Source organism: Thalassophryne amazonica, chromosome 18 (genome assembly GCF_902500255.1).
Source record: "Thalassophryne amazonica chromosome 18, fThaAma1.1, whole genome shotgun sequence".
Classification (NCBI taxonomy): domain Eukaryota; kingdom Metazoa; phylum Chordata; class Actinopteri; order Batrachoidiformes; family Batrachoididae; genus Thalassophryne; species Thalassophryne amazonica.
In genome coordinates this window covers 66,529,181-66,554,349 of record NC_047120.1, presented here as the reverse complement: position 1 = coordinate 66,554,349, position 25,169 = coordinate 66,529,181, and the positions used below count along the sequence as shown (strand labels likewise).

Here is a 25,169-nt window from a genome sequence, read left to right as displayed (position 1 = left end):
AAATTAGCTTCACACAGGCGTCTGTCACAGCACCTACAGGTAACTCCAGACTGTCTTTGATCATCCTGGAGCTGATCAATGGGTGAGCCTTTGCCATTCTGGTTATTCCTCTATCCATTTTGATGGTTGTTTTCCGTTTTCTTCCATGCGTCTCTGTTTTTTTGTCCATTTTAAAGCATTGGAGATCATTGTAGATGAACAGCCTATAATTTTTTGCACCTGCGTATACGTTTTCCCCTCTCCAATCAACTTTTTAATCAAACTACGCTGTTCTTCTGAACAATCTCTTGAACGTCCCATTTTCCTCAGGCTTTCAAAGAGAAAAGCATGTTCAACAGGTGCTGGCTTCATCCTTAAATAGGGGACACCTGGTTCACACCTGTTTGTTCCACAAAACTGACAAACTCACTGACTGAATGCCACACTACTATTACTGTGAACACCCCCTTTTCTACTTTTTTTTTTTACTAATAGCCCAATTTCATAGCCTTAAGAGTGTGCATATCATGAATGCTTGGTCTTGTTGGATTTGTGAGAATCTACTGGTACCATGTTTCCCATGTAATAATAAGAAATCTACTCAAAACCTGGATTAATCTTTTTAGTCACATAGCACTACTATTATTCTGAACACTACTGTAAGTCTCTTTGCCAAAGGGTATTCCATGTGATGTCAGTGACCCCATGGCCTTGGTGGAGGTTTGCGCTCTCCAAGTGCTTCTAGTTTTAGTTGTATTTTGTTTACAAATTTAAGTGAATTATGTATTTTATGTTGGTTTTTATTTATTCCACTGTGGTTGTTTTAAAGTGCTTAACAAATAAAGCTGATTGGTTGATACGAAAAAAAAAAAAGGTCTGTTTCCATAAAATAAATCATTCTTACTCTTCTTTCTCATTGGAGCCTGTGGAACAGCAGCTTCTGATGACTCTTCTTCCTCCTTCTTCACTTCCGGCTTCTTGTCTTCCATCTTGACAGTTGACGTCAGTGGTGCTGACGTATCCATAGGGACACCATTACCTCCCTCCCCAGAACAGTCTTCCTTTTTCAACTCTATTTTCACAGGCTTTTCCTCCATTTTGAGGCCACTGGGCTTCCCTCCTTTGGAGCCACTGTCCCCTTCTCCTTCATCATCATCATCCTGCTGTTTGACTTCCATCTTTATGTCCAGGGTGCCGGACGTCGTATCAGACTGTGGGAGCTGAGAGGAAGTGTCCAGGCCGCTGACGGAGGCTGGGAGTCTGGGCCTGACTGTCAGGTGGGAATGAACCTTTTTGGGACAACTACATTAAAAACAAATTAATGAATTTAAAAAAGTATAACACTGATGCATCAACAGGAAATCAACAAATTGATAATGTCAACACTAAGGCCTTGCACAGGCCAAAACACAGAAAGGAAAAACCATGACAAAGTTTAATATCATCTGAGGTTATGAAAATGCATGCTTTCATGGTACAGACATTTTACTTAGATGTTTTCAACAAGTGAGAGCTAGAATAGCGAATTAATATGACAAATTAGTGAAATTATTTTTCTTGGGGAGGGAAGTAATTTTGAACTGTGTCTGCTACTCAAATGTAATATTTGCTCCTTTTGTTGTATCAATGGGTGGGTTGTTTTAAACTAGTTATAATTTGGCTAAATTACAAATAATCTGGTTTTAAAAACTGTTCTGTATCAATGATGGGCTGAAGTAACGCTTTAAACCAGATATTAAGTTTCTTCTCCTCAAACTGTGATCCAATACGAAGGGAAATGGAATTTTGCAAATCCCTTTAAAACAAGTGTTACGGTCAGCAAAGTGACATAAAGCAACACTATTATTATCAGAAGTACATTTACGCTTCATGAGTTACTGATATGAACTGAGCAACTTTTAAATCCTTTTTCCCCTCCCGATCTGTGAGTTCACACAAACTGATTTAACTCAGACACTGACCGGAGTGCGTGGCAGCTGAGTGCCATGTGGCGTTGAGCTGGAGGACAACCCAGGGTGAGATGGAGTGGTGGAACCAGATGCCCCCACATGTTGTTGCTGGAGGGACTTGTTTGAGCCTGGACCTTGACCGAGTTGGTTCTGCTGAGGAGCTGGAGGTGGAGCCGGCTGAGGTGCATTCGGGGTGTGTGGCTGTGGGGTCTGGGACCCTGCTAGTCTGGGGGGAGTCTGGTGAGGGGTAGGAGATCGGCTATGAGCAGGAGAAGGAGAGCTGCCACGCATTGCTCCCAGATGGGAGATGGAGCCAGGCTGCTGATTTGTATTAGATGGAGTCAAAGATGTGGCCGGGCCTCCAACAACTGAGCTGGGACCTGTACCACTTAAACTCTGGGCACCAATAGGCCCCCCTGTGGGTGGTCCACCAGCTGAACCTGGCTGTGGCAGGGGACTGGTAACTGGAAGAGGAGGAGTGCCCATCTGCATAAAAAGTGATAGATAGAAACTGATCATTCAACATTAAGATGCAAGATTCAGCAGTAATTGCACAAGGAAGCTCAATATGTAACTGATAAAGTAACAACTGTAAAATGCATTGAACATTTCTTTAGCAAAAATTGACATCTGACATTTTTAAATTAAGGGATAATATAATTCCTAATAATAATAATAATTATTATTATTAAGATAGTAATCACTATATCAATGCATTTTTTCAGGAATAGCTGCATTTTATTTTACATTAATTTTTAAAATTTGCCACTTAGTAGGAAAACAAAATATTCATATCAATTCAAATTCATATTTAAAACTGAGATCACATCCAGTTTGGTTCAATTCCATACAAAAGTTACTTTAGTAACCATTTTAGTTTATGGAATTACGTACACAGGAATATATTAGATCAAAATACATAGAAGCAAAATATATGCTGTGTACCAATTTAACATGATATACAACCCCTGGCAAAAATTATGGAATCACCAGCCTCGGAGGATGTTCATACAGTTGTTTAATTTTGTAGAAAAAAAGCAGATCACAGACATGACACAAAACTTTAGTCATTTCAAATGGCAACTTTCTGGCTTTAAGAAAAACTATAAGAAATCAGGAAAAAAAATTGTGGCCGTCAGTAACAGTTACTTTTTTAGACCAAGCACAGGGAAAAAAAATATGGAATCACTCAATTCTGAGGAATAAATTATGGAATCATGAAAAACAAAAGAACGCTCCAACACATCACTAGTATTTTGTTGCACCACCTCTGGCTTTTATAACAGCTTGCAGTCTCTGAGGCATGGACTTAATGAGTGACAAACAGTACTCTTCATCAATCTGGCTCCAACTTTCTCTGATTGCTGTTGCCAGATCAGCTTTGCAGGTTGGAGCCTCGTCATGGACCATTTTCTTCAACTTCCACCAAAGATTTTCAATTGGACTATTTGGACTATTATTTCCGGACTATTTGCAGACCATGACATTGACCCTATGTGTCTTTTTGCAAGGAATGTTTTCACAGTTTTTGCTCTATGGCAAGATGCATTATCATCTTGAAAAATGATTTCATCATCCCCAAACATCCTTTCAATTGATGGGATAAGAAAAGTGTCCAAAATATCAACGTAAACTTGTGCATTTATTGATGATGTAATGACAGCCATCTCCTCAGTGCCTTTACCTGACATGCAGCCCCATATCATCAATGACTGTGGAAATTTACAAGTTCTCTTCAGGCAGGCATCTTTATAAATCTCATTGGAACGCCACCAAACAAAAGTTCCAGCATCATCACCTTGCCCAATGCAGATTCGAGATTCATCACTGAATATGACTTTCATCCAGTCATCCACAGTCCACGATGGCTTTTCCTTAGTTCATTGTAACCTTGTTTTTTTTTCTGTTTAGGTGTTAATGATGGCTTTCGTTTAGCTTTTCTGAATGTAAATCCCATTTCCTTTAGGTGGTTTCTTACAGTTCGGTCACAGACGTTGACTCCAGTTTCCTCCCATTCGTTCATTTGTTTTGTTGTGCATTTTCGATTTTTGAGACATATTGCTTTAAGTTTTCTGTCTTGACGCTTTGATGTCTTCCTTGGTCTACCAGTATGTTTGCCTTTAACAGCCTTCCCATGTTGTTTGTATTTGGTCCAGAGTTTAAACACAGCTGACTGTACAACCAACATCTTTTGCAACATTGCGTGATGATTTACCCTCTTAAGAGTTTGATAATCCTCTCCTTTGTTTTAATTGACATCTCTCGTGTTGGAGCCATGATTCATGTCAGTCCAATTGGTGCAACAGCTCTCCAAGGTGTGATCACTCCTTTTTAGATGCAGACTAACGAGCAGATCTGATTTGATGCAGGTGTTAGTTTTGGGGATGAAAATTTACAGGGTGATTCCATAATTTATTCCTCAGAATTGAGTGAGTCCATATTATTTTCCCTCTGCTTGGTTTAAAAAAGTAACCGTTACTGACTGCCACAATTTTTTTTTCCTGATTTCTTATAGTGTTTCTTAAAGCCAGAAAGTTGCCATTTGAAATGACTTTAGTTTTGTGTCATGTCTGTGATCTGCTTTTTTTCTACAAAATTAAACAACTGAATGAACATCCTCCGAGGCTGGTGATTCCATAATTATTGCCAGGGGTTGTACATCACATTTACAAAAAGTGTGAAAATTACAAAAATTCCATTCTTTTATGCAGTGCCAAATCACAATAAGGCACTTCACAAATGTACGGTCTAACCTTACCCACCCTCTGACTAAGCACAGTGGTAAAAGCTGTAAGAAAAAAACTCCCTCAAGCAGACCAGACCTCAAGTCAGTGTAAATGCTGACCAGGAAATGGAAACATTACTCAGATCTTTAAACTTACAGTAGAAGAAAATACTAATTTCACAAATACCTAAAGAATTAATTCATTCAGCGATTGTCAGATTGAAAGCTAATAAATTCCCAGGAGCAGATGGATTTAGTTCAGAGTGGTACAAAAGTCTGAAGGAGGTCTTGACACTTATTTTGTTAAGGACTTTTAATTGGGTTCTGACCAACAGGGAAACCCCAGCCTCATAGAAAGAAGCAATTACATTGGTTACCCCTTTAGCATTACATATCTTATCAAACATGTTTAAAACACAGGCCAATTCTGACCACCCTTCTCAATAACAATAAATAAAACACAGCAACTTATCACAATCTATGAAAATGCAGTTCTGACTACACTTTACCTGAGCCATGCCCCCCTGTCCTCTAGGCTGGGCCATTCCAGGCTGAGCTGTGCCGGCCCCTGGTCCTGGAAACTGTCCCTGGGACAAAAACTGGTTCTGCATCTGGTTGACACCCGGCTGTCCCATCCTGGCTCCAACCATTCCCATCTTGATCAAACAAAGAGGCAAGGAAAGGATTCTTAAAAATTCTTATAAAATTCTGGAATCGACAATCCTAGACTGCAGTACTCACCTGGTTGCCAGAAGGCCCATGGGAAGAGGAGGGGTCGACCTCTGGCCCATGGGCTGCATCCCCATTTGATTGAACTGATTCATACCTGACAGAATACAATTACAATAGGGTTTCAAGTGAAATCGAACCCCATTATCTTCTGTGCCATATTTCATCATCTCCCAGAAAATATTACTGTGGTCCCACTCTCAATTTGCAGTATGAAATTAATCTGCACTTCCTTGCAAGCAGGTGGTGCCAGAAGCTTAAAGACTGATATTGTCCAGCAGCTGTAATGTTATTTATTGTCAAGTTAATCATCATAAAAATCTTATGTCATGACTGTAAGGGGAAAACCTTTCAGTTGAAAATTAACATTTTACCAATCTTTATTTACCTGGACCTTGCATCCTGTTGACCAGTTGACCTGGACCCGTCGGTCGCACCATAGACGGGTCTGGGAGGGGGCCATCTAAACAGAGAAAGGGGAGATAAAGCAAGTCCAGTTATTGTCTGGAGAAAACAAATATACAAGTGGAAGACCGAGAAACAGAGGTCCACAGTCTACTGGTTTCCACTGGTCGCAACCCTGTACCAACGCCAGTGTCACTGTATGAGTCCAATGTCTGTGTGTCAATATGTCAAATACCAGAATGGATCCAAGTAAACAACCAAATAGTTCTGATTATGAGAACTGCAAACAAGACGTGTGTGTGGGGGGGGGAGAAGAGATGACCAGTACTTTAACTCATTTGACACCAAATAACTATGCAGAGATGTTTGAAAATGCAAACCAAGATTATGTCAAAAGGTCAGGGGTAATTTTTAATAAATGTGACAGTTTCACATTTTTGAACCTGGCATTGTGATCAAAAGAAATTGGGTCCTGATGCCCATCTGACCAATGACCACCCCTGGGTATTGCAGCATGTTGAGAAAGAAAGCCCCAGACTCTCACTGGATAGGATGCCAGTCCATCACAGGTTACTGCACCAACTGAGGCTGGTAACAATGTACAGCTGGGTGGCCTGGGACAACGCAGTTGAAGTGTCTTATTCAAGGACAGAGAATGGTAGTGTCAGCTGGAGTTTTGAGTGGCAGTCCAACTCTTCTGTGGGTTCTGCAAATAATCACTTCAGTGTTTTCAAGGTGTGACATTCATTTTGTCTGACCAACAATCCAAGGCACAAAATTTATAGCAATATCAAATAGGGAGGGGGGGGGGGGGGGAGAATATTGTTCTGTAAGTGCACAGCCAGCCAGTCTTGGATGTAACAGTCACAGGAACACCAATGTTAAATTAATCTGAGAAATCTAATGTGAAGAACATTCACATGCAGTTAGCAGATGATCAAATAATCACATTCACAAGACAAAAAAAAAAAAAAGGCCAACTTTCTTTACCCCTGAGCTCCAAGGCTGGGGTAAATTACCCATTCCCACATTTGAAAGATTGAAACAAATTTTTTTTTTTTTTTTTTTTTTTTTTAAATCAAAGATGACAAAATATTTATTGATTACCACATTGATTTTTCTGCACATTGGCTAATCGCCTCAGCAATAGGGAAAATTATGCAAGTTTCTTCGTGTATAGTTCTTGGAGTTGTCCCCTTTGTCGAGTTAAAAATCTGCAATATCAGCATCATAATATCCAGTGGTGGGCACACTTCCGATAATCCAATAACATAATTATCAAAGATGATGTTTTCAGTATCAGATTATCTTTTTAGATAACTTTAAAAAACCATTATCGGACCAATTATCTTCCGATTAATTTTTATCCGATAACTTTTAAACCGATAAACAAAATAAACAAAGCTGAACAGCGACGAGCATTTTTAAAATTAGTTCAGCACCCACCTGTTAAAAGTTTTGTAACAGACGCATAGTTATAACCTTTGCAAACAGAAGAGAACTGCTTGTATAAAAAGCATCTCAATCCTCTGCAAACAAAGGAAAAACAGCCCCAAAAGGAAAAAAAACAAAAAACATTTCCTTTAACACCATACCGATATGCTCGCAATATGACCTAAGTCATCCAGAGGCATACATTTTTAACTTATGGTTCAAATTTTAACCAAACTAATTTTGGACAAGTTATTTAAATTACTGTCATGTCTGAAGTTTCATAAAGTAAAAATATCAGATATATGTTTTAGTTTTAAAGTAATGTGCGAATTTTTAAGGTTTTGTGAGCACATGCTCTGCCCCGCAGTGCATTTTGGGTAGGATGATGTAATCTCAGTACGTCACGACAGGACAAATGCATTTCAGACACTCTGTTCAGGCTCCACGGACAACAGCATTAAACTCTAGTGCCTAAAACTCTCTCGAATATATTCTCTGCGTTTATAGACGATTTTTTAATTGCGTTTGTTAAATTCCACGCATTTTAAATGTGAGCAGACAGGGATTCTCTAGAATTTGTTTTGAAAGCCTCGACTGCCATCTAGCATCTACTGGTCAGTAGTGCTCATGGCAGTGAACCAGTAGATGGCAGTGTTCTATTTATTTTGACCCCGGTTATGTCAGATGATTGTCAAATCAACTTTTTTGCTTTGCAAATGGATTTTTTTTTTTTTTTTTTTTTTTTTTTTACAAATGAAGTTTAAAAACAAAACAACTGCAAAATAATAATAATAACATTATTACAAGACAGCTCTGCAGTGTTTGCACAGGCACATTGCCAACGGTTGGATGCTGCTTGTAGCTTTCAGCAGCAGGAAACCCTCACGACGGCCGACCACAATAATATATCAAACAGGTTTGAGTCTCATTCGACCATACGATCGGCGATCAGAGGTGGTCGTTAGATGTTGACCGCAGCTTGATACTCCATGAACACTACACGATGCAGGACGCACGATTAACCTGAAACTTGGTCCAAAAAATTCCTGCATGAAAAATCATCTCGCACACTGTAAAGCATGTTTTACAACATCAAATGAATGTTGTAAAGAGAGAATGTGCGCAAACATGCGCACATTCTCTCCACATACAAACATTTTGTGATGACACTTCCAGGGCTCCGTAAAATGCCTGTTTTTACAAATAAAAAATGGAATATTTTACAAAAGCACATTTAAACACCAACACACAACAGACTTCACATTAAAGTGTTGGTTTACATAATGAATGACTGAACCAATCAGTGTTTAGCAGAGGCACGTTTACCCAGAATTCTCTGCGATCTGTCTCTTTGTTACAAAACGTGAGAATTAGTGCATTATTCAACATTAAATGATATGTTATATTTTAACTTTGTACAAATGACAGAATTGACATTAATGGAGTTATTCTATCGGTATTAATGCTCTCAGGGTGCCTCTGTGTTGGGAGGGCTATAATAAACAAGAGCTTCCAGCAGGGGCCGAATGTTGACAGAAAAAAGTGTGGTCTCATTGTTTGGGTCTCGGGGTGCCTCTGTGCTCGGAGCGCTGTAGTAAACAAGAGCTTCCAGCAGGGGCAGACTGTTGAAAGAAAAAAGTGTGGTCTTATTGTTTGAGACTGTTATTTTTAATATTATTAGAAGCTATTAAATTTGTTTTACTAGTAGTTGTAAATGTACCAGAGATAATATTGGAATTTATCTGTTATCAGTTATCTGTAACTTCCGATACATTTTTGGGTGGTTTATTGTTTTATCTATATCGAAGATAACTTTTCAGTTATCTGATTATCTGTTATCGAAGTTAATTTTTTGGTTATCTGTGCCCACCACTAATAATATCAGAGTTACAAGTGATATTGCCCTGGCAATTCTACAATATTCGCGCGCACACACACACACTCACTTACTTTGCAGGATAAATTTATTCACATGAATGCCTGCAAACTGGTACACAGTTCATCCTAATTTATATGTGCTGTATGTCCACTTACTTGGAGGCAGTCCAGTGGGTGGCTGACCCATGCCAGGAGGCCCGAGGCCCAAGCCCTGCTTCTGGAGCCGAGTCCTCCTCTTCTCCTCCAACTCCTTCTGAATCTTATAGATCTTCTCCGCCAGCAGGTGGTAGTACTCCGCCTGCAAATGTTTGTGTAAATTAAAGTGGCGGCATGCTTATGCCTCATGATAATATCATCATTTCATGGACTGTTTAACATGCTGTGAGTGATCATTAGGCAGCAAAACAGGCAGGAAAGTGGTAGGTGTATCCAGAGCTGTATCCACAAATGAAATAATGGCTGAAGTCAGTAAGGTTTTTCCAAGAATCAATATGCCAAACTTGGTGAATCTGCTGTTATTTGTTCTCAAGTTATGTTCCCTAAGAACTTCCTAAATTGACCTCTTTAACCTTGAAAAGTAAGTTGGGGCAACTGGTATGCAAACTCATCCAGGGTCCTCATAAGAGACATCTACACACCAGGTTTAGTGGGTCTGCCGTCATTTGTTCTCAAGTTATCATGTTCGCAAGCTGCATGACAGTCAACAAACTGGTACATAAATATTTCATGAAATGGGGATGTGTTGTGGTCAGAATGCTATACACCTGCTACAGAACAAAGTTTCGAAAACAAACCAAACTGGAAGGGGAGGACAGGGATCCTGGTAGTCGGACAGACCATGTAAAAAATGTTACAGGTGCAACTTACTCTACTGTTAGCCGACTCATACATGTCCCCCTCAACTTTTCTGGCATAGGCCACCAGGTTCTCCATTCGGCGGTCCTTTAGGGCAGCAGGATCTGGAGTGGGAAAGATGGCCTGAACACTGCAGGCGGTACAACAAAGACAACGGGGAAAGAGGAGTTACAAGAAATTACCTCGCACTGTGTTATACTGAAAACAGACTTTAAACTTAGCTTTTGTCCCAATAAATCTGTTGCATCAGCCCACTCTCTCATTCAAATCCCCTCATCCAAGTTTAATTTTGTCCACTTGAGTTCTTGCCATTCAGGACCCAAGGCAGTTCTGTAGTGTGGTGGATGTGGCAACAAAGGGCATCAGCGGGTACAACCAGAGTTTATTTAAAAAAATGACGATTTCTTTTGTAAGACTATAATCAATTATTTGGGGCAAAACTTCTTTTATTGAATCCTTTCCATTTTATAGCACTAAACAATTGAAAGAGCAAGTCCTTCAAATCTTTTTTTTTTTTTTTTTTTTTTTTTTAACAGTGAAATGTGGAATCAAGACAATTTTTTTTGTTGTTCAAGGTACAGCCCCCCCCAAAAAAAAGCTAAATCTTGGGATTCTGAAACATTACAAAGCACACTGTTGTACAAGCACTGCCTGGGCAGGGACGACAACACTTGGTACTGGTAGATAACGTTGGGAAACAAGCTTCATGCAAGAAAACGCTTAAAACAAATCAGAGAGATGAACTCAAAAGCATATACTGCAAACCAATAACTGCAATTTCATTTAACATAACAGATGCACATCTTTGAGTTTCACTACTTACAGTTTGTGTACCAGGTGGTTTCGCAGGTCCTGTGTGATGTCCTCATGCCAACTCTTCCTCATACCTGCAGCAGAGGGAGGCGCAGCAGTGGGCATGGCACCAACTCCACCTGCCTCGTTCATTAGACTGACAGAAGAAGGATCATTAGTTTAATAAGAAAGAAGAAGAAGAAAAAAAACAAAAAAACAGAAGAATCTCTGCTTCCTGCTGCAGTCTGAACTGCACAGCTTTCACCAAATCATGGTTTGTGTTCCTTCTCACCCTTGGCTGTTCACATTGAGGTGCATCATGGTATCCTGCAGCAGGTTGGTCTGTTGGTTCTGAGGAGGGGTTCCAACACCTCCATTGACTCCCATGGGATTTGCACCTACATATACAAAAGTACAAGTTGTAGCCCTTGTATCGAATCTTCTGATATTAAAATAGCTGCAACTATTTATCATTTATAATGACCACATCTGCAATTATGACATGTAAATCCAATATAGTCAGATTCTTAAGTATTTAGGCTGTGGCTTTTTGTGTAATTTTTCCTCTGTACACCACCACAATGCACTTTTATTGCTGACTTTTAACTTGATTTGTAGCGTTCTGTACAAATGACAGTCAGATTACAGTCAGATTTTTATACAGGTCCACTATTTTCAGAGGCCATAAATAAATGGACAAACTAAATAAGGAGAACCCCCTGCTCCCCCCAAAATACAAATTACCAATTTACAGGCAGTTTTCTTTAAACAAAACAGAGGATACATACGTGAACATTTCAAGTCACTGAATGTACAACCCCTGGCAAAAATTATGGAATCACCGGCCTCGGAGGATGTTCATTCAGTTGTTTAATTTTGTAGAAAAAAGCAGATCACAGACATGACACAAAACTAAAGTCATTTCAAATGGCAACTTTCTAGCTTTAAGAAACACTATAAGAAATCAGGAAAAAAAAAAATTGTGGCAGTCAGTAACAGTTACTTTTTTAGACCAAGCAGAGGGGAAAAAAATATGGACTCAATTCTGAGGAATAAATTATGGAATCACCCTGTAAATTTTCATCCCCAAAACTAACACCTGCATCAAATCAGATCTGCTCGTTAGTCTGCATCTAAAAAGGAGTGATCACACCTTGGAGAGCTGTTGCACCAAGTGGACTGACATGAATCATGGCTCCAACACGAGAGATGTCAATTGAAACAAAGGAGAGGATTATCAAACTCTTAAAAGAGGGTAAATCATCACGCAATGTTGCAAAAGATGTTGGTTGTTCACAGTCAGCTGTGTCTAAACTCTGGACCAAATACAAACAACATGGGAAGGTTGTTAAAGGCAAACATACTGGTAGACCAAGGAAGACATCAAAGCGTCAAGACAGAAAACTTAGAGCAATGTCTCAAAAATCGAAAATGCACAACAAAACAAATGAGGAACAAATGGGATGAAACCGGAGTCAACGTCTGTGACCGAACTGTAAGAAACCGCTTAAAAGAAATGGGATTTACATACAGAAAAGCTAAAGGAAAGCCATCATTAACACCTAAACAGAAAAAAAACAAGGTTACAATGGGCTAAGGAAAAGCAATCGTGGACTGTGGATGACTGGATGAAAGTCATATTCAGTGATGAATCTCGAATCTGCATTGGGCAAGGTGATGATGCTGGAACCTTTGTTTGGTGCCGTTCCAATGAGATTTATAAAGATGACTGCCTGAAGAGAACATGTAAATGTCCAGTCATTGATGATATGGGCTGCATGTCAGGTAAAGGCACTGGGGAGATGGCTGTCATTACATCATCAATAAATGCACAAGTTTATGTTGATATTTTGGACACTTTTCTTATCCCATCAATTGAAAGGATGTTTGGGGATGATGAAATAATTTCTCAAGATGATAATGCATCTAACCCTAACCCTAACTGTGAAAACATTCCTTGCAAAAAGACACATAGGGTCAATGTCAAGGCCTGCAAATAGTCCGGATCTTAATCCAATTGAAAATCTTTGGTGGAAGTTGAAGAAAATGGTCCATGACAAGGCTCCAACCTGCAAAGCTGATCTGGCAACAGCAATCAGAGAAAGTTGGAGCCAGATTGATGAAGAGTACTGTTTGTCACTCATTAAGTCCATGCCTCAGAGACTGCAAGCTGTTATAAAAGCCAGAGGTGGTGCAACAAAATACTGGTGATGTGTTGGAGCGTTCTTTTGTTTTTCATGAGTCCATAATTTTTTCCTCAGAATTGCGTGATTCCATATTTTTTTCCCTCTGCTTGGTCTAAAAAAGTAACCGTTACTGACTGCCACAATTTTTAGGGCCTGAGTAGGCAACGTCCTACGAGGACCCTATTGTAATTGCGCTGTTTATTATTATTATTGTTTATTAGGGCCCGAGTAGGCAACGTCCTACGAGGACCCTATTGTAATTGCGCTGTTTATTATTATTATTAGGGCCCGAGTAGGCAACGTCCTACGAGGACCCTATTGTAATTGCGCTGTTTATTATTATTATTATTATTATTAGGGCCCGAGTAGGCAACGTCCTATGAGGACCCTATTGTAATTGCGCTGTTTATTATTATTATTATTAGGGCCCGAGTAGGCAACGTCCTACGAGGACCCTATTGTAATTGCGCTGTTTATTATTATTATTATTATTCTCACTCTTGAAATTAAAATTTCGGCCTGTTCCCGTGCTCAAAAACTCACCAAACTTTCCGAAGTCATCCGGCCGGATCCGAAATTCGATATTTTGGGGGCGTCGCACATGGTTGCAGCGAATTCGCGAAATAGCGCCCCCTAGAAATTTTCAAAAACCCCTCCGCATTGGGCTTTTTTTGTCGTAGCCTCACGAAATTCGGTACACATATTTACCATGCCAGGACGCACGAAAAAGTCTCTTACTGTCATGGTGAAATATCGACAGGAAGTCGGCCATTTTGATTTTAAGTTTCGATTTTGAGCAAATTTTTGCCATTTTTGGCCATTTCCACTACTTACATTTGAATGAACTCGTCCTAGGGATTTCATCCAATCGACTTCAAATTTGGTCAAAATCATCACAACACAATGCTGATCAAAAGTTATCAAAAGATTCTAATTAAGTCAAAAGGTGTGGCTGCTAGGGGTTGTCAAACTTTGGAGAGCTTTTCGGAGCACGCCATTTCACTTCGAACGGCTGTCACGCCCACATACTTTATCGTAGATCCTTCAAACTTGCTGAACATGAGGGCTCCACCCTGAACGTCTACATATCTTTAGTTCCCACCTGCGCCATAGCGCCCCCCGGTGGCGGCGGGAAATGTCCTATTTTTACTTTAAGAGGTCCTGATGTCACATACTTAACCCAATCAACTTCATTCCACTTTTAAAACATGCAGAACAAATTGGTGAACATAGGCGATAAACGCCGTGAAGTTACGAGTAGCGGCGTCCGTGTGGCGGCGTACCGAATATTGACCATTCACCATGAAATTACGTTCTTCCTTTTGACGGCTTTAATTCTGTCACATCATCATGAAAATTGATACACAGGTCGAGCACGACAACCTCTTACAATTCATAGGGGCGTCGCCCATGGGCGGGGCAAAATGCCGCAATAGCGCCCCCTTGAAACTTTCAAAACCCCCTCCCCATAGGGGTTTTTTTGGAGTGGGGAGATGAAAATTGGTACACGTGTGACTTGCATAGACATACAAAAAAGTCTCTTGCACCATGGGTCTACTCCAAACAGGAAGTCGGCCATTTTGAATTTTCTTCTCATTTTGGCGTGATTTCCACATGTTGTATTTGAACGAACTCCTCCCAGGGATTTTGTCCAATGCACTTCAAATTTATTTAACAGCATCCACAGATGATACTAACCAAAAGTTTTCGAAAGCTTTTCTCTATGTTGAAGGGTGTGGCCGCTGTGGTGCCGCCATTTTGACCCTTCGCTATAGAACATCAAGTCATGATAACTCCTTCATGCTTTGCCTGATTGACTTGAAACTTCACATGTATGATGACGGTTGGCCCCTCAACACACCTGGCCCCTCTGTTTCTACACTGAGGGACCCCTAGTGGATGAACCATCAACATGTCATAACTCCTTCATGCATTGTGTGATTTGCTTGAAATTTGAACTGTGGGATGAGTGGTTGCCCCTGTACGCACATGCCCACATCTGGTCACAAGAAAACACACTGCCCTGGGTAGGCAGTCGCGCAGAACGAGGGCCCGTATATGACTGCTTGCAGTCCTAGTTATTATTATTATTATTCTCACTCTTGAAATTAAAATTTCGGCCTGTTCCCGTGCTCAAAAACTCACCAAACTTTCCGAAGTCATCCGGCCGGATCCGAAATTCGATATTTTGGGGGCGTCGCACATGGTTGCAGCGAATTCGCGAAATAGCGCCCCCTAGAAATTTTCAAAAACCCCTCCGCATTGGGCTTTTTTTGTCGTAGCCTCACGAAATTCGGTACACATATTTACCATGCCAGGACGCACGAAAAAGTCTCTTACTGTCATGGTGAAATATCGACAGGAAGTTGGCCATTTTGATTTTAAGTTTCGATTTTGAGCAAACTTGTGCCGCTTTTGGCCATTTCCACTACTTACATTTGAACGAACTCGTCCTAGGGATTTCATCCGATTGTCTTCAAATTTGGTCAAAATCATCACAACACAATGATGATCAAAAGTTATCAAAAGATTCTAATTAAGTCAAAAGGCGTGGCTGCTAGGGGTCGTCAAACTTTGGCGAGCTTTTCGGAGCACGCCATTTCACTTCGAACGGCTGTCACGCCCACATACTTCATCGTAGATCCTTCAAACTTGCTGAACATGATGAGGGCTCCGCCCTGAACGTCTACATATCTTAAGTTCCCACCTGCGCCATAGCACCCCCCGGTGGTGGCGGGAAATGTCCTATTTTTACTTTAAGAGGTCCTGATGTCACATGCTTAACCCAATCAACTTCATCCCACTTCTAACACATGCAGAACAAATTGGTGAACGTAGGCAGTGAACGCCGTGAAGTTACGCGTAACGGCGTCCATGTGGCGGCGTGCCGAATATTGCCCATTCGCCATGAAATTACGTTCTTCCTTTTGACGGCTTTAATTTTGTCACATCATCATGAAAATTAATACACAGGTCGAGCACGACAACCTCTTACAATTCATAGGGGCGTCGCCCATGGGCGGGGCAAAATGCCTCAATAGCGCCCCCTTGAAACTTTCAAAACCCCTCCCCTTAGGGTTTTTTTTGGAGTAGGGAGATGAAAATTGGTACACGTGTGACTTGCATAGACGTACAAAAAAGTCTCTTACACCATGGGTCTACTCTAAACAGGAAGTTGGCCATTTTGAATTTTCTTGTCATTTTGCCATCATTTCCTCACGTTGTATTTGAATGAACTCCTCCTAGGGATTTTGTCCAATGCACTTCAAATTTCTTTGACAACATCCAAAGTTGATACTGACCAAAAGTTATCGTAAGCTTTTCTCTATGTTGAAGGGTGTGGCCGCTATGGTGCCGCCATTTTGACCCTTTGCCATGGAACATTATACTTAAACAGGTACTGAAGTCACATAGTTAACCCCATGAACTTCCTTCCACTTCTAAAACATGCAAAACAAGTTGTTGAACGTAGGCGATGATCGCCGTGAACTTACGAGTAACGGCTTCTGTGTGGTGGTGTACCAAATATCGCCCCTTCGCCATGAAATTACGTTCTTCCTTTTGACGGCTTTAATTTTGTCATATCATCATGAAAATTGATACACAGGTCAAGCATGACAACCTCATACAATTCATAGGGGCCTCGCCCATGGGCGGGGCAAAATGCCTCAATAGCGCCCCCTTTAATCTTTCAAAAACACGTCCCCATAGGGTTTTTTTTGGAGTAGGGAGATGAAAATTGGTACACATGTGTGACTTGCATAGACGTACAAAAAAAGTCTCTTGCACCATGAGTCTACTCCAAACAGGAAGTCGGCCATTTTGAATTTTCTTCTCATTTTGGCGTGATTTCCACATGTTGTATTTGAACGAACTCCTCCTAGGGATTTTGTCCAATGCACTTCAAATTTCTTTGACAACATCCAAAGATGATACTGACCAAAAGTTATCGAAAGGCCGCTATGGTGCCGCCATTTTGACCCTTTGCCATGGAACATCAAGTCATGATAACTCCTTCATGTTTTGCCTGATTGACGTGAAACTTCACATGTATGATGACGGTTGGCTCCTGAATACACCCAGCCCCTCTGTTTGTACACTGAGCGCCCCCTAGTGGATGAACAATCAACATGTCATAACTCCTTGATGCACTGTGTGATTTGTTTAAAATTTTAACTATGTGATGAGTGGTTGCCCCTGCACGCACATGCCCACATGTGGTCACAAGGGCATCCACTGGACTGGGTAGGCGGTCGCGCGGAACGAGGGCCCGTATATGACTGCTTGCAGTCCTAGTTTTTCTTGGTTTCTTATAGTGTTTCTTAAAGCCAGAAAGTTGCCATTTGAAATGACTTTAGTTTTGTGTCATGTCTGTGATCTGCTTTTTTTCTACAAAATTAAACAACTGAATGAACATCCTCTGAGGCCGGTGATTCCATAATTTTTGCCAGGGGTTGTATGTCTTGGACTTCATTTATATTAATCATTAAGAAATACAAAGCATGTGATACTGTAAGGTAAATCTGTTTGGAGTAGACAGTTCTCAAAAACTGGAAGACTTAGCAAGAAGAGCAGCTGCATGAACATGCAATGTGTCCATTCAATCCTTTTTTTGGATGACAGTGGGAAGATTCAACCTAACTCACCCATTGGGTTCAAGGGCCTCATGCCAGGTTGACCTTGAAGGCTCTGGCTGGGCATGCTGGGCTGAGCAGTTTGACCCTGGATCTGGTTACCCTGGTAGGTAAGACCCAGAGCTGCATAGGCCCTTTCTATGGAACTGGGGTCAATCTGACTTGGTGGGTTGAGACTGGGAGTACTCGTCTGGCCACCAGGAACTGCCCCTAAAGAACTGCCAAGACCAGCAGCAGCTCCAACCATCAGAGCTGTGGGGACATGAAAGAATGGGAGTATAGTGTTAAATGGACCATTCCAAAAAACATTTTCCAAATGTCTGCCAACAAAATAAATAAATAAAAAATTTAAAAATGATGTTTAATATGAAGAAAAACATGTTATGCAAACATTTGAATTCATGTGACTGATGGGACTCAATGTGGGGGAATCCATTGAACTTTATACAATTTAAACTCCTTTAACACATTGAATGCATCAAATTTACATTAATGTGGTTATGTCAGAACACAACCAATGAGGACAAAGTTTAATTAAAAAAATGTTGATTATGATCACAAGCAAAAATATATCACTGGATTGATTTGTGTTTGGTGCATTATGGATGCAATCAAAGACACGTTAAAAAGCAAACATAATATTATTAGCTGTGAACAGCGTAAAACTGGATAAATGGTTCTCAATGAAAGAGTGTATGGAGAGGAAAAACAATATTTCTGTGATTAGCAGGTCACGCATAGGAATAATGGGGTCAGTCCATCACTGAGGTGGTCTGCACGTGACTCCGTAAGAACTACTGCATGTTCGCCTATTAAATTTTGGGTTCTGATACATACAGGTGTACTACACAGTTTAAGGTCTGTTTGGTCAGATACAGACACTCACACTGCGGGTTCCTCTTGTCCCCAGCATTCTTCAGCGGCAGACATACAGGACAGTCATGTCGCGTGCAGTTCTTCCAGTGGGAGATGATCTGTCTCGATGATGCACAGTGCGCCACTAAAGATGAAAAATACCAAACAGCAAAAGTAAGAACAAAAAGACCCAAATTATTTCTGATACTCACAAGACCATCCTTTGAAATCATATATTAGTAAGGGTGCAATGGCTCACTCAATCCATGGTTTAGATCACCTTTTTTTTTTTCTTTTTTTTTTAAATTACGCATCAAGTCATTTTTCAGATCAGAACAAAAGGGGGAGGGGACATATATAACTTTCCATTTTTTAAAAAAACTTAAAGACCAATGAAAACCCATAAATGGGTAATTGTACTGTAACAGAATTACAATCGGGGCAATCTTTAAATGGTAAGCTAAATTATGGCCATATTTTGCCGTCACTGCAATTTCATTACAAAGGAACTGCCAAAGTTTTGCAGATGGTCCTAAATGAAAACCAGGTGTCCAATATTTGAATAATATTTTAAAATAAAAAACATCCTCTCTCTAAGGACTGACGTGTCAATCACAACTCTGTGCAGAGTCCTCCAAAACATGCATACCACATGGCAAGATTTTACAGCCAGATTTTTTTTTTTTTTTTTTTTTTGACATGTCAGGGGATGGACACAACATTTCCAATTTTTTCTGGATTTTAGTTAACTTCAACAGTGTTGTAGTGTACTGCAACTGTGTTCAGAACAGGTTCACTTCAGAGCGATAGCAAATAAAAGACCAGAAAAGGAATCCTCAAAAATGCATCAAAATTCTATGTAAAGCAATAATGCTATCCACTGAGTTGCGCCAGGAAGGCCATCCGGCGCAAAACTTATGCCAAATCAACATGCAGAGCCACCTTGGCTCTACTGTGGCAACCCCGAGGGAAAACAAGGGAGCAGTTGAAGGGACTTACTATTTTACAGCATATAAGGACTGAGCCATGCATCTGGCTCTCCCCCTACAGACCAGTTCCATATATTTCTCAGTCTTGCCATGTACTCACCCTGACAGGACTTGCCCAACTGACAGTGAGTCATGTGATTGAGGACATTCTTCATGGTCCGGCAATGGGGCAGGTTGCACTGTCGGACTTCACCGTTAGCTTGCTCCCGCCGCTGGCATTTGTGTGCATGAAGCAGGAGTACCAACTGCTGCTGGATCAGCTTGCGCTTTTCAGGATCAGCTGTAGGTGGCCCTCCAGCTGCTGTTGATGTTGTAGAGACCTGACTGCCAGGACCAACCAGTCCTCCCTGGGCTGTGGGCACCATTCCCGCAGCCCCTCCAACAGGCGCACCAGAGGGAGCGCTCACACCTGTCTGTGACTGCTGGGAAGCCTGGTAAGAGAAGTCAGAGAGAATCCCCAAAAAATGAAATGAATGAGACTCAACTACAAAATCTGATATTGGCATAAACTGCAGTATGGTACATGTTATTTATTTCATACCATGCTTGTCATTCCTTGAATGGCCTGGTTCTTTTTGTCCACATTAAACTGGGCAAGGCTGTTGGTCATGGGTCCTTTGCTCTGGAGCTGAGGGCCCAGCCCTGCCCCTCCCAGACCTTGATTCCCTTGTCCTGCATACGGACCTCCAAATGGGCCACCTGGGCTGCCCATCATCCCCATCTAGAAATGAAAAAGGAAAAAGACAGCAAGATTAGGGAAAATGAGGAAGTGATTATATAACCAAAACACTCACACAGGGCACATTGTGCAAGTAAACCAGAAGGAAAAACAAAAAATTCCTAGTTATGGGTAACATCAGAGCTGTTCAACTTCCATCAGGGTACAGACAGACAAAAGGATGGTGTGGGACACATTACAGTGTATTAACTGGGGTAAACTGTTTCAAATGAACATTCTTGCTCTTTCCCTCTTACTCGCTGGTCTGTTCGCTCTGTGTCTCTTTCTGGTTCAGACAGCCTCATCAGAATGGTATCCTTATCCTATCTGGGCCTTCGAACGTCCTGCCTTGCACAAACCAAAACAGAACCCATTTAATAACTAATCACTCACTCACATATGCAAGAGGGCTGGAAGTGCGCTCCAGCTGTACATCATAGTCACACCTTCACAGAGAGCACTGAGTACAGCTCCCTCAACAACATCACATGAGGCCAGTACCCATTTACTGGGTGGACTGAAACAATGCAGATTAAATGTCTTATCCAAGGACAGACGGGACGAATCCATCTATACATACTGGCAGATCAGCTCCTTATCCACTCAGCTACCTTCTCTAAAAAATGGCACAACAGCATTGTCATTTGGGGGGGGGGGGGGGGGGGGGGGGGGGGTGCCTTCAGGCCACAAAACTTTATGTTGAGAAGCTGAAAACACTTACACAGGGTTGAGAATGCAGCATAATTGAGAAGGTCTTGAAATTTTGCATTAGTTTACTTGCATGAGCCAAGCAGAATCTTATGTTAGGCAAGAGCATTCTCTTGTTTCTTGACTAAACCATGTCCTTTATAAAAAATGTTAATCCTAGTGAGCCGGCATCTGGCTGCTTTAAACCCGGTTTAAAATCTACACATCATGGCTTTGCAGAAACCCAACAATGACAATATAAAAGGAGCCAACCACATCCAAAGATGCCAACAAATGAAAATAAGAATGCAATTATTATTTTTTATACCATGGTCAGTGAGAATTCCATGTCTAACTGGCGTGCATTATTTTCGTGTATACGCACACGTAGTTTGGCGAGTTAAGTCACTGTTATAATCACTCCGTTCTGGTTGTCACCACAGCAATGCACAAATCAGTTGGCGCAGATCAGCTGTGTTTTGACAGGTGAATGACAAACGCGATAAAACATGGATTTCCAAGTGAATTTTAATATTTTTGGCCAAAATAAAATGTTTGAGGAATGGAAAGAGGAGAGCAAACGAGAAGAACAGCAAAAGCAACGACGTAAAGATTTAACATTGGACGAATTGGACAAGACTGAAGACGGGAAAGAAGAAGGGAATGGTTCTATCCTTGCGGGCTGCCGAGCACTCCGCATCAAAACAGCGAGCATAGTTTCTGGACCTGTTTGCCAGAGTTTGCCACAGTTCCATACAGCAGAGAGGGGGGCGGTGTGAGTGGCCCGCTGCGGCGCGAGCCCGCAGACAAGGTAAGCGCATCGGAGACAAAACATAAAATAGTTCCAAATACTCACACATTTTTATCAAGTTCTGTTAACTTAAATATTTGTGTATTAGCTCACTGTGTGGGACCATGGTATTCGCAGAGTAACACCACTCCGCTTTGTGGTGTTTCAGACTCTGCGTCGTGCATTCAAACCATATAATGCACGGCTTCTCGCTGTTTAATCCTTACTTAAATGATTCAATGCAGTTATATTGGGGTTATGGCTTAAAACATAATCTCAAACACAGATAGGAAAATAAGGCATTATACTAGGTTTCGTCCATATTGCACACCCCTACACTGCACATGGTTATTTAAAAGAAGGAGAAGAAGGGGGAACAAAGACACACAGACCCAAAGCACTACTGAGTTTCTGAATAACCAAGAACATGAAATCCTGCTGCATATGTGTTAACAGAAAAACTGCTGGAAATTGACAGCAAATCAAAATGTGCCTCTCATCAAAGAAGCAGAAGATTTAGATAATCAGACATTTTTGCTTGATGACTGACAATCAGAATAGTTGATTTTTGATACTAGGGAGACGTTCCTATACACATTTTATTCATTTCGAGGAGAGAAAAACTGCACAGAACACCCAGGGCATTCTGACGCGCGGATACGGTAAGAATACATTACTACAATTCCTCTCAGTAAACCAGGCTTTTAAGAAATTATTAATAATAAGTCAATAAAATCATGACTAAAAATAATCAATAGTTGCAACTCTAAATTGCACTAAAAGGAACTGGAAGACTGCTTACCTTGTTCATTGTTCCAGGTTGCTGACATCTCATTCCAACTTGGCCTCCAGGTCCCTGTTGCTGCTGCTGTAGTGTGTCAGCCAACAAGTTGCTGTTGCTTCCCATCCCCTGATTGCCAAAGCCCATTCTGGGAGAGCCATTCATCACCTGGCCCCCCATAATACCCGGCTGCTGCTGTCCATTACTACCTTTCTGCTGCACCCCCATCATGGCTCTGTTCATGCCACCTATTATTCCAGCTGCAGCATTCTGCTGTTGCTGCATCATATTGGCCTGCTGCTGAGGGGAGAGGTGCTGCGGCTGCTGCTGCCCCTGGCCCATCATCTGCTGCGCTCCCTGGCCAGGAGATGCCTTCATGTTCCCCAAGTGTGACCCCATACCACTGAGGCCTCCCGGGCTACCCATAGCTCCTTGATGTCCCTGCTGACCAGAGCTCTGTGGTGCCCCTGATCGCAAGAGCTCAGACAGTTGTTTGTGCTTGGCCACCGCATCCTGGCCACCACCAACACCTCCAGGACCCCCTCCTGGGCCAAGCCCAAGACCCATTGCTCCTGTCCCTCCACTGCCTCCTCCAGGCCCAAGGCCAGCAGGTCCTCCTCCCAGAGTGGTGTGCAACTGGTTGAGGTCACCGCCATTGACCAGACCTTGTTCATTAGAGCTGATGAGCTCATCTGGGAGGTCATGTTCAAGGTCAAATAGTGAGCCAAAATCTGAAATGGAGAAGAAATGGTGGGAAGGGAGGGAGGCAGAGTATAAAAGGGTGAAAGAAGGACAAAGAAGGGCACAGCCATGTTAATCTGGTATAATCCTTATTTTTTTCAGAATGACTGACTGAAAATGCAACTGTTTGCATGGCACTGGAAACTGAAAAAAGCTATTTTGACAGGTAAGCCTAATATTTGACCATTCAAAAATTAAATACTCCAAAATGACAAAAAAAACAACAACAACGCATATCTGAACATAAAGCAGCAAGTGAGATACAGAATAATTCACTTGTATTTGAAGCAACATAAAATGACCAGCTATCATATTGAATCCTGATGAAAAGTCATTCTGCAGTGACAGATGCACACAGAAGACGTAATGGATAGATCATTTCACAGAATGCCACAAAGTGGAGGCAGGCAGGTACCCTAAGGATGAAAATCTGCATCCAACACACACACTTCTTATACCATCAAGCTACAATCTCAGTGCCATCGTGCCATTTTTTTTCTTGCAAAATATCAAGAAAAGCACTCGGATCAGACAAACACAGAGGGATTTCTTTAAAAACACCTCCACCTTGCATTTATTCACAAGCAATTTCCAAGATAAGGAATTAAAGCATTTCCACACGTAGTCTTCTAAAACAGAGTATGTGGATAACAGTTTTTGGCAGGCTATGATGATCAATCTGGCTAAAAGAACACAAAAGATCAGATTAAAAGACTTTGTAAAGTTCTAGCTTCTGCTGCTATGATGCTACACTGAGTAGCTCCTTACACTGGTTAAAGTAGACCTGCATTGAAATAAATGTGGTCAGATCTCAGAAAGAAATAGCTGATATGTATTTATAAGACCCTTATGAATGCAGTAAAGTAAATCTGCAAGCCCAAATTTGTAATTCAGCGGAGAAGTCTTCGTTTAAAAATGACAAATTTGCAGCTAAAATTTGGCCCTCAGCGAAAACTATTTGTACATCCGGGACATTGCAGTGACGTCCGGCAGAAGACGGCGCACTCGCGCCTTCAGTCCGATCCCGCATTGAAATTGATTTTATCTGTTAGTAATGTTACTGTTATACACATCCTGGTTTCAACATCCAAAAGTAAGCAGCAATGAATGTGAGATACAGCTCTGCATGCTCAGGTCAGCGGTGACATCGACAGCGGGCGACGTTCTTCCCCAAACCCTCACTCTCTGCCTCCGATGCGCTTACCGAGTCTGCAGGCTCGGTAAACGCTGCAGCGGGCCACTCACACCGCCCCCGTGTCTGTTGTGCAGCCGGCACCACCTCTCTGTGTACTGAATGGAGGTGCAGCCAACTTGGCACAAGTCCAGATACTACGCTCGCTGTTTTAATGCGAAGCGGCCGGTGACACCTGTTGCACGCAAGGAAAGACTTCTTGCGGCAAAATCCGCAGCACAGCACATCTTGGTAATCGGAGCCGCAGAGCTCCATGGCCGCTGAGAGAGGTTTATATCTTTTTAATGACTTGGATTCTTTGCGGGTCCCGCCTCCGTACCCCGCGACGGTAACACCGGAGGTGAAAGACAGATTTTCAATGCGACACCACTCAATCAAACGGGCATATGAAAAAGTCCCCCAAAATAATATTCAAGCACAAGTAAAAGAAATGTGTACTCACCAAACATGCCGCAAGACAATATGAAGTTTTAAAAAAGTAAATCCTTCCGTATAAGACAAGAAAAAGGTGCAGATGCAAACTGACGTAAATCCACAAATTACAGTTAGCACGCGCAATGCATGCTGGGATAGGGTCTTCTCTGTGACGTCTCGGTAGCGTCCCGGATGTGATGACAGTTTTGCGAAGGGCTAAATTTTAGCTGTAAATTTGTCATATTTAAACGAAGATTTATCCATTGAATGACAGATCTGGGCTTGCAGATTTACTTTACTACATTCAGAAGGATCTTATGTGTAAATATAAGTCATTTTTTGGTCCAAAGATCTGACTGCATTTATTTCATAATGCATAAGCACATGCTCCATGTTGTCATCTTTGTTTTTTGGTGGAATCATTACAGTGCCACAT

At 41.5% G+C, this 25,169-nt stretch overlaps 1 protein-coding gene across 1 annotated transcript in view; it reads right to left on the bottom strand.

Moving 5' to 3' along the window:
- Positions 1–25,169, bottom strand: part of ep300a (E1A binding protein p300 a) — a 52,792-nt gene that overhangs the window by 17,196 nt on the left and 10,427 nt on the right. The window contains 15 exon segments of the mRNA XM_034194604.1: positions 884–1,235; positions 1,237–1,281; positions 1,941–2,414; positions 5,163–5,309; positions 5,391–5,479; positions 5,771–5,845; positions 9,256–9,397; positions 9,967–10,084; positions 10,778–10,903; positions 11,039–11,144; positions 17,579–17,818; positions 18,447–18,566; positions 19,511–19,841; positions 19,952–20,131; positions 22,408–23,117. Coding sequence (XP_034050495.1) covers positions 884–1,235; positions 1,237–1,281; positions 1,941–2,414; positions 5,163–5,309; positions 5,391–5,479; positions 5,771–5,845; positions 9,256–9,397; positions 9,967–10,084; positions 10,778–10,903; positions 11,039–11,144; positions 17,579–17,818; positions 18,447–18,566; positions 19,511–19,841; positions 19,952–20,131; positions 22,408–23,117 — 3,255 coding nt within the window.